This window comes from Populus alba, chromosome 6 (genome assembly GCF_005239225.2).
Source record: "Populus alba chromosome 6, ASM523922v2, whole genome shotgun sequence".
NCBI classification, from domain to species: Eukaryota; Viridiplantae; Streptophyta; class Magnoliopsida; order Malpighiales; family Salicaceae; genus Populus; species Populus alba.
This window is the reverse complement of record NC_133289.1, coordinates 5994958-6005369: the sequence shown is the minus strand read 5'-3', so window position 1 is coordinate 6005369 and position 10412 is coordinate 5994958. Positions and strand designations below refer to the sequence as shown.

Here is a 10412-nt window from a genome sequence, read left to right as displayed (position 1 = left end):
GATGTATTTTTTTATTTTTTGCTTGGCCAGCATGCGTTCCTAGGCCACACGAGAGAGAAAAAAGGAGGAAATAAAAATCCTACCGCCGTCAAACCATTGAGAACCACCATATACGAGCTAGCCCAATGAAAGCGTCGATACTTGCCGGAGATGGTGAAGATATAATGTTTTTTGCCACCGTATTACATGTCATGCGTTCCTTGAATGTGACGTCTCAGCTCGCGTGCAGGTGCTTTCTTCGAAGACATCTGGCATTTTTTTAAAATTTTATTCCTCCAAAAAAACCAAACTAACTTTTATTCACATTGTTTTAACGCAAAAACCAGGATAAAAGATTCAAAAAACCCTTAGATTGAAGCCTATAAACTTTTGGATATAAAGGCATGAAAGTAATTATATTATATATTAAAAATGAATTTACGAAGAAACCTTTCCATCATAGCCTAAATAATTTTGGCCATTAGGGTTTGACAATAATTATATTGGGCAACCAAATACAAAATAACCAAAATACCCTCTAGTGGAGTGTTTATATTTTTTGTTTGAATCTGACAAATAAAAACCAAATGAAAACTAAATCTCTATTAAAAGATAATTACACCCCTCAAACCAAGGCTAATATTTTTTTTATGTGTGGAGGCAAAATAGTTACTTTATTATAGAAATCCAAAATAATCTGTATGTCTACAGTGAAATAACCAGGCCTTTAGAGTTTGTTTAAATTATTGTTATTGTTATTATGTTATATATAATCTATATATAGATGAGAACAGAAAAGTTCTCTTCCCTAACTTTACCTTCGAAAAGTCTCCATCTTTTCGACTTAGAAACCCCAAGAAAAACCAAACCAAACCAAACAAACCAGCCTTAAAAACGAAAACCCAAATCCCAATATCGACCTGAACAACATAAGAATCATAGAAGATGGCGTATGTGGATCATGCATTCTCAATAACTGATGAAGATTTAATGGTGGAGACATCGTATGCAGTCAATAATAAGCCTCCTATTAAAGAGATTGCTCTTGCTATTTCTCTTCTTGTTTTTGGTGTCGTTGGTATTGTTTTGGGCATTCTCATGACTTACAACAGTGTTGGTGGTGATAGAGCTCATGGTAATTTCAATTTTTTTTTTTTATATAGTTTTTGCCTCTTTTTTTTTTTTTTTCCTTTTCTGTTTTTAGATGTTTGAAGTTAAAGTTTTGTGCTTTTTTATTGGAGTAAGTTAGAATTGAATGCAAAATTAAAATTCTATTTTGATTTTTACCTCAATTTATAAGATTCCTGATTTCTGGTTTTTTTAAGTGGGTTTTGTGATTTTTATTTATTTAGCTGAAGGATTAAATGCAAAATTAAAAAAACCCTGTTCATTTTTAGCAGAATTAAAAGATCCCTAATTTAGCTATTCAGTTTTTAAAGTAGGTTCTTTGAAGACATTAAATCTTGGGGTTTGTTGTTTGATTTTGATAGTTTTAAAAACAAAAGAAAGAAAAGATGGGTTTTTTGAATGGTTGTAATGTGTTAAGTTTATTTTTCTTAAAAAAATAATGTGACCGAGATGCGATTTGAATTGAATTTTCGTGATCGAATCAGGGATTTTCTTTGCAATATTGGGAGTGGTGCTGTTTATACCAGGGTATTATTATACAAGGATTGCATATTTTGCATATAAAGGATACAAGGGCTTCTCTTTCTCCAACATACCGCCTGTTTAATTGATGACAAGCAAGATCAAAAAGGTGGAATCTTGTCCTCCACGCTTGTACATATCTTTCTCGAGTTGTGCTTCTTCTTTGATGTGCCTTGTCATGTTTTCTTTTTTAATAATTATGTGTATTAGATGGTAGTTTTCTAAACAATTGATTTGTTATTTGATGTAACGGGTTGGTTTTTCACGTCTATTAAGGATGTAATATAGTGTTCACAATATTTAGCTTCCATGTATTTCATGAGGCTTGAATCTTATTAAGCCTTGTACATCAAATTGGCAAATACGTATTATCTAATAGTTTTGGCTTGAGCGATCATTCTCTTGTTTTTCATGATGCTCAGATCTCATTTAGCATGGACTTATTTATCTCTCTGCAATTTATTAACATGGTACCTTTTTTGTTTGAGATATGACGTTGGATAATGAATCAGTGTTACATTTAGAAAGTCTTATTATGAAGGTTATATAGTCTCGGAGGATGTTGCATAATGAATCAGTGTTACATTTAGAAAATTCACGGTAGAAAACCCTGTGTTTTACTTGACGTTGTGAATCTTCTCTCTTAAGATGTCTTGGTTTTTGCCTTGTGTCAGTTTTTAGTATTTAAATGCAAGGGGGGTCCTCAATGTCGTAATGGAAGCTTTCTATATTTCTTATTTTTGAAAGAGGAGGTCTATATTTCTTGTGTTTGAAAGAGGAGGAATGATGCGGACCGGTGTTTAAAAGTGGGAGTCTCATCTAGAAACTATGTTTTGCTAGTATTAGGCGAGGGTCTATATTTCTTATGGTTGTCTTTCAAATCTTGATAGAATTGGGAAGGTCTAGGTGGGATTTTCTTCAGATTCAGCAAAGCTGTAATCGTACTATCAATGTCTCAATTCATTTCGTCTACAGTGGAACTTGTAAGGTCCAAAAATCAAGTGTGGAGTTGTTGTGACTCTTTATTCTGTAATACGTTTTGAGTTCTGGTGGCGCTCAAGTGTTTTATCCTTGAACCTGTAAACGGCTGGTTGTTATTTGAGATTCCCAGGAATGACACAGTTCCTCTATTTCATGTTATTTCTGTCACTTTTTCTAACTGGGAATGCTTGTGTCCTAAGTTATGCTCCTAGGATGGTAAATGATGGTCAATTCTCCACAACTGCAGGTGGGTATTATTCCATTATACTCGTTGTTTCGTTAATGAGAAGTGTTTTTCGCCTCTTTCCTTTAACTTGCACTGGTTTCGGCAAGCATTTGAAAACAACTCTAGCCTAGCCAAAATGTACATCAAAGTGTTGGTTGGTGGCATTTGCACCATGACAAGTATTGCTTCTTACGCTGTGTTTTTCTGTGACCATAAAATTTGACGATGATAGCACGACTAATAACAGTTTCTTTGAATCAGCACCATCTGTAAGTACTTGGCCGGAATCAGGATCATAAAATCTCTCAACACGACTAATAACAGTTGACTTTCCGCTTCCACAACTAAAGCTGCAGTTGTTCCCCTTGGATCCTTAAATTTAATTTTTTTTCAAAAAGCATTGCATCTCATTTTTGAAGAAAAAGCTAATATACTGGCAGACTTGCTTTCATAAGAAAAGAATTTCACTATAAAAAATTAATAAATGTTTAATTTATTCGAAAAAAGCTAATATACTATTAGAAAAAGCTAATTATGTTTAGTTTAATATAATTTTATTGTAGAAAAACTATCTTTTTTTCAATCAATGTTTCCACATTATTTCTGTTTTTTTTCTATTTCTGAAAACAAAATAAATTAAAATAATGAAATGGACGGAAGCGATTAAGTTACAAATAAATTTAAAGTTTAAGAAGCAAATAGTTAGTTATTGATATTAATTTATAATTTACTCCCTTTCATTCTCAAGACTTCTCTCTTCACTAGTTTTTACACCTCGAAGCTCCAAACTACCAAACACGCAACAAACAGAGAACTAAGAAGAGAAGTTGCTTCTGTACCAACTGAAAGATGAAAATGGAGGAGCACCAAGAAAACAGCAAGAAGAGAACCCGCAAAAGAAAAACGAGAAAACCAATAACCGCTTCCGCTTCCCTTCTCTCCCTTAACAACACTACCACCATATTCCCTCTCTTACCAGCTGCAACAACCCAACGCTCCAACACTCAAAACAACACTCCCAGTAATCATTTCGAAATCTTAATCAATAAACTCTTAACCTAATTACACCACCCTCTCCTTTCAAACAACCAAACATTTCCCATTTCAGTCCTCTCTTTGTTTCCTATCCTCATGAACTCCAAGTAATTATTTCCTCTCTCCTTTTAATTAGGCGCATTTTATCGAGCAGTTGGTGGGCGTTGCTGATCGAAGTGCGGATATTGTTGGGTTGGCTTCGCTGTTGTCAATGGAAATGAATGAACTGGTTGCTTTGGATGTGGGGACAGTGAAAGGTTTGATCTTGATGTTAGTGATTAGAAAAAGGAAACTTTCAGTGGCTGCTTGTGATGCCATTTTGGATTTGTCCACTACTTTGATTGGAAGACAAAGGTTATTGAAGTTCTCAGCTTTAGAAAGGCTTGTGTGATTATTTTTAACTATGGTCTTCATTTCTTTTCAAAGGGTTTGGTTTCATATGAAATTTGGTTTTCTTGATTGATTTAAAGTATTCCAATTTCCAATTATGATGGAAAGAAAATGGTATATCTATTAATTTGCGTAAAAGGTTTTATTTTTCTAAAAAAAAAAGGCTTTGGACTTTATTGTTTTTGTGATTTTAAGTAGTGCTGAAAATGTAAATGTTTCCATTTGTATGTTGACTTAACATCCATTAGTTTTGGATTTCTTCAGGTTCCTGCATCTTCGATATTGGTTTCTTTATATAATGAAGACGAGAGAAGTATTGCCTGTGCCAGGATAACTTTTAAAGAAGATGGACATTCAGTGTCACTTCTTCACACTGCTATTACTTTAATTAATACTTGCAACATTGAGCAATTGGAAAAGATCCCATCGAAGCTGTCTGAAAAATTCTTGGATTCTATGAAAAGGTTGTGGGAAAAAGTGCACAATCAGATGTTACATGGCAATGCTTGGATGTCCTTTCAAGAGAGGGATTTTTAAATTTGAGCAATGTTACAGTTAACAATCTGGCAGAAAGTATTTTTAGCTTTTCTATTAATACCAGTGAATTTGTGATTCCTTTGCCATCTGTGTGAGTTGAAAGAAAGATCTTTGGTTGAAGTGAGCTAAGTTTTGAAAATTTCATGTTACATCACTGGGAACCTCTCCTTCTCATGTAAGAAGGCTTTCAGGGTCCTTAATTGAGGAAGATGACATTTTTAGTTCGATTGCACAATCTCTAAACTGAAAGAAGCATCTCCTACCTTTGTTTCATCTGTACTTCAAAGTTTTGTTTCATGTGTACCTATTGCTTCAGATGAACTGAACATCTTAAGTTTCTAGGACGAGGTGAGAAGTGAATTGGGTTGTCCTATAATCAACCAGCAGGACATATGAGTACAAAGAACAGAGCCTTCAAAGAAAGAGGTGCATTTCTTTCAAAAGAAATTTGATCCATCCTGCTTTAGGAAACATGCTTTCAACGCTATGGATATTATGAAATGTGGAGAAGCATTTAAAGAGGGCTATACAATAGCTCTGAGTTTTGGCTTACAAGTATTGCAGCTGCTGCAAATGCTTTAACATCTTTGTTTGATCAACCATCGGTAGGTGCCATATATACTTGACACCACCTAATTCTCAGGGCTTGGATCGTCACTGTGATGACCACTGTGTGTTTGTATGCCAACTCTTTGGAACCAAGCAATGGACAATCTATTCACAACCAAATTTGCAGTTACCTCGCTTGTATGATCCTCTTGATAGAGAACAATGTTTTGTGGAAGAAAATTCTTTGGCTGGATATAGAAAGTTCCTGTTGAGGGAAGGTGACATTTTGTATATTCCAAGAGGCTTTCCTCACGAGGCATGTACACATGACGGTGGGTCTAGTGATTTAGCCAGATTTTCCTTACATGTCACATTTGGTATTGAGGTGGAACCTCCTTTTGAGTAAGTAAAAGTTCATCCTTTACTTTTCTCTGCAACAGATTTGTTTGGTCTTACATGTTGAAAAATTATGTTTGCGTAGCAAATTTGTTTTTCATCTCTAATCTCTAATTTAAGAAATTAATGGGGGGGGGGGTTATTACGCATGCACTTGCTCACAGCGGATGGCATTAATCCCTTGCACCTCTCCCCTAGAGACAGATACACGTATGACCAGTCAATGAACTACTGATTTTATCGGTTGATAATATCCAAGTGTATCCTCACCTACATGTCCCCCAGCAGTTACCTTTGACTGACAATATCTGCCAAGGGCCATTGATCCTTTGGAGCTAGCTAATATCCGTTTCCTCAAACAGAATAATTAACTACGTTGTAGGGGCATTCAATGTATGGGTTGGATTCTAGGTAACTTCTGTGATGGCCCGTGAATGGCCAATGCACTCAAGAAATATGGCTTCATTAGGAGTTATTGATGAATCTTGTTGATTTTGGGAGAAGGGAGTACTAGTTGTTTAAGGATAAGGAGTCTATTGTAGTGTACTATATTTGCAGTGATATGGAAATCTTTGGGTTGCTGAATTTAAAGAACCAGTCCCTATCAAGGCAGTTATTTGCAATATGATTGTTTTTTCGCCTTTTATTCTCTTTTAAGGTCTATTGCTTCAGAGGTATTTAGGAGGTTTATTTTTCTCAGGTTAGGAGGCCCTTTTGCTTTGATTTTCTAGTTATTGTCTTCTAAGGAAAATACCTTGCAATCTTAGTCACTTTTTTCTCCAATAAATTCTCTGAAATAATAATCACCAAAAAAGTTTCCTTTTGTGTTTGCGGTGGTTGATGTACCTAAGATTTCTATCAATGCCATTTCTCATCATATGGATCTCTTTAGTCTAGATTGAAATTTTTTTTAACTGATTCAATTGATGTTGTTTACAAAGCTGGAAACTCAGCAGCCCATGTGGACTGGCCCATGCTATTGACAAAATTATTTAATGAAGACATTTTGTCTCCGAGACAGAGACATAGTTTTGGGCTAATGTCTCTGGAAAAGCTAACTCATGGACATGTCTTTAAAATATATATAAGGCGCACAGTAAGGCTTGTGCCAAAGGATTATCTAAATGATAATGTCTGAAACTGATGTACAAGAAGAACATTTTGAATGACTAAATTGTGTCAAAACTATATATGTGGTTAAAATTTCTTATTGATGTTTAGATTGTGTTATATTTTTTACTGCTCAAGGAAAAACTGAAACGAGGACAGATAAAATCTGGTGGTCTTTTATGCGGTAATATTCCTGCCTGATGCTGTTCACTAATGAAATGTTTATGGCATGCCAAACTCATCAAAATCTAGGATGAATATTCTATTTGGCGTTGCTTCAGTGCAGTTTAGATGAATTGAATCATGAAATTTCAAGCTCTTGCGTAGTTTTTATATTATGAATGTTCCAATTAACCAAATTTTATGTTCCATGTTTCCAAAATAGCATGAAAGGACATGTTTATGGAATCTTATCAAAATTGGAATCTTTGATGAAATTAAGATTAATGGCTATCTTGAAGACCATTTCTCATGTGTCCTTTGCTGTATTTCACTTAATCGCAGGTGGGAGGGCTTTGCACACGTTGCACTCCATTGCTGGTATCAGACCCAAAAACAGCTGCATCGTGCTTCAGTTGAGCCATTGTCTGGAATTCTGGATCTGATGCCTGTGACTCTGTTGCATTTAATGATTGAATTAATTGGGGCTTGTGATTCTACCTTGCGGGAAGCTTCCTTAGTTGGTGCTCATGAAAGCCAACGATTGGCTTAATTTGGACCAGAAAACCACATTCAACAATATTATTGATCAAATTAAAAGGCATCGAGGTTCTTGGAAGTATTCAGTAGTGTGGAAATAGCTATTGAAAGGAACAAGGATCCTTTTCATCGGATGAGGTGGCTCAGGCTTCTCTATTAGGAGACGGAAACCATTCAAGAACATGATTGGAATTTAGCTTTCTACGATTTTCAAAATTTATTTCCTTCATGTGCTCAAGTTAAATCTAAGTTCTTTGATGAAGTGTTATTTGAGGATGTGATTGATAGCTACAAACTACTACTACTCGAGAAGTACAAGAAAGCCATATATGAATGGAATGCGCTCGCTACTTTGTAATGTATCTCTTTCCTTCAAATTAGATTTAGATTATCTTGTTTTTTTCCCGAAAGTGTTCTGCCCTATCAGATTCGGAGGGCAGCCCATATCAGCAATTGGTTTATTGCATTTGTTAAAACAAATCACAGGTATAATTTGATCAGTAAAGCCTGTTGACAAAGTAATATCTGTCACTTTTATAGTCTGTTTATATGCTACAAGTACAATTTGATTTGTGAAACCTTGAGAAAACACAAAAACCGCTCATATACTGCCAGCAGAAATATATATTCATCCTAATTGTATTGGTGTAATTAATACATCGTTAACTAGTTGATTAAAAATGAAGTACATGTATGCAGCATTTCTTCATCTGAAAGCTTAAAGAAAGATATTTTAGGGTTTGGGATGCTTTGGAGTTGGAGTTGGATGAGTTGACACGCCATGGTAATCAACGTGGTAAACAAGATCATCTATATTATCACTGCTGCTTGGATACTCTAGTTGCCTAGAATCTTCCTTGATTGTTGCTTGCTCTGTCTTTTCATCAAGAACCTGCAATCCGCACATCCATACTTGTTACTTTTGGAATATCAATTTAGAAATGGAACGGAGAAAAACAAGTGTCTAAAGCTATTGTGATTGTTCAAGATCTCCATGTAAAGTTGGACGGACAAGGTATTTCCATCACCAAACCGTAAGCTTTGTTGCTTCCAGGCACATTCAAGCTAAGGATCAGAACGTGGACACTACTGTTAGGCACAACATGGTGAAGTTTGAATACCTAGAGAACATACGGACACAAGTTTGGCACATATACAGAGCTAATGATGGCAACGTGTGCAATCAGAGGAAGATTTCTGCAATGTTGTATTTCGAAGCAAAAAGGGAAATTCAATCAAGCTTCAGATCCTACCTTTGTATTCTCATGCTCATCTCCGAGGGTGACCGATGACATCATCTGTTCGCTCATGGATCTCTGTTCTCTCATGGATCTCCTTCCTGTGAGGAAAAACATGGAAGGGGAAGAAGAAGAACTGATGTTCTGGGAAAAGAAATAAAAAGCAGTTGTAAGCATCACCAACAAGAGAAGATGCAGAAGTTTCATTATTCTTGCTGAGGACTTTTGCGCTCTCTCCAGGATGAAAGAAAGCTGTGGAAGAGCAAATAAATATACACAGAAGAGCACTGCAGGCAATGCCTAGAGATAGAGAGAGAGTCAATTATTGGTAGAGGGGCAGGGGGGACATGTTTGAGCCCATGCCTGTGATTCTGTTGCTTGTGAGATTGAACCATGCCAGGACGGACTTTGCAGACTCTCATCGATGCTATTATTGCCCAAATTTACACTTCTTTTCCTTTTAGGATTTGACAGTGGAATCATGGTGTTTTTTTTTTTTTTTTTTGAAGGCTGGTAAAGCAAGGAATTCCTTTCATGAGTGTGTTCGATGTCAAACAAAACCAAGTGTGTTTGAACTATTGATCCATGTTTTGTCCTCACCAATAAGGACTATATTTGGTTCATCATCCTTTTGCTGTATTTGCTATTCTCTCTCCTACACCACATCTTTACAAGGACATATCAACATGAATCATGAAGTTGCTGTATTTTTCTTTCTGCCTCTAGGAAACTACTTTTGCTAATATTTGCTTGTCCTCTCTCTCTCTCTCTCTCTCTCTCTCTATATATATATATATATATATATATATATATATATATATATATGTTGAATCAAAAATCAATTTTAACATAAAAAAATTATATGTAGTAATGTGAACCTCATGATAAAAGTGTGACATAATAAAAACTTGTCCTAAAAACCAACATTATTGGAATGAAGTTGAATGATATAATGAAATCAGTTAATCTTTGATAAGTTAAGATTCAGTTTGTTCAAGAATCTCTCTACACATTAAACTGAAAAGGTATTATTGATCAAAAAGTTGCCAAAACCCTATACTAGTAAGCCCCAATCTTTGATCTAAATAAGTTTTGGATCTTAAGTTGAAAACAAATTATTAACTAAGTCCAAACAAACCTTAGGTTTAGCTGAAATAATAAAAATAAAACTCATAAATTAATTTTTTATGCTGTTGTGAGAAAAAAAGAGAAGAAAAAAAAAAAAGTTCGATATAAAACTTATTTATAGCCTACAATGTTGTCTAATGATTCTAGAAATCAATTTATCATTACATATTACCAATTTTTCTTTCTTTGTATAGTTAGGATGAATAAAGAATTATTATAAAAAAGAATTTTGGAACATTAATTTTTTACTACGCTTGAAAATTATATTGCGGTCCATTAAAGATTCCAGGTAGAACTAGAAATTTTTAGATTAATTTATGCATAAATCAAAATTGTAATTTCTTAAAGATACTTCCTTAAATTACATAATTATAAATCTCAATTACTGTTGGCTCTAAAATTCTAACTTTAAAATGGTTTTGTTTTCAGTATATCTAGCTGATACCCACTAGTTGAGAAGCAAAGTACAAGATGAAAAGTTTTTAAACATCCTC

At 34.7% G+C, this 10412-nt stretch overlaps 1 protein-coding gene and 2 long non-coding RNA genes across 3 annotated transcripts; 2 read left to right on the top strand and 1 right to left on the bottom strand.

The window, feature by feature from the left end:
* The first annotated feature begins 730 nt into the window (after positions 1-730).
* Positions 731-2026, top strand: LOC118033644 (uncharacterized). Its single transcript, XM_035038700.2, has 2 exons — positions 731-1114; positions 1593-2026. Exons 1-2 carry the CDS (start codon positions 925-927, stop codon positions 1712-1714), a joined length of 312 nt encoding a protein of 103 aa, XP_034894591.1. The 5' UTR covers positions 731-924; the 3' UTR covers positions 1715-2026.
* Positions 2027-2960: 934 nt separating this feature from the next.
* On the top strand, positions 2961-9505 carry LOC118033639 (uncharacterized). The gene is made up of 3 exons (XR_004684891.2): positions 2961-4225; positions 4526-5749; positions 7358-9505. It is a non-coding gene; the product is annotated as an uncharacterized lncRNA (long non-coding RNA).
* On the bottom strand, positions 8393-9552 carry LOC118033638 (uncharacterized). The gene is made up of 3 exons (XR_012170179.1): positions 8971-9552; positions 8806-8891; positions 8393-8444 (listed from the first exon to the last, which is right to left on the bottom strand). It is a non-coding gene; the product is annotated as an uncharacterized lncRNA (long non-coding RNA).
* Between the last annotated feature and the right edge of the window lie 860 nt (positions 9553-10412).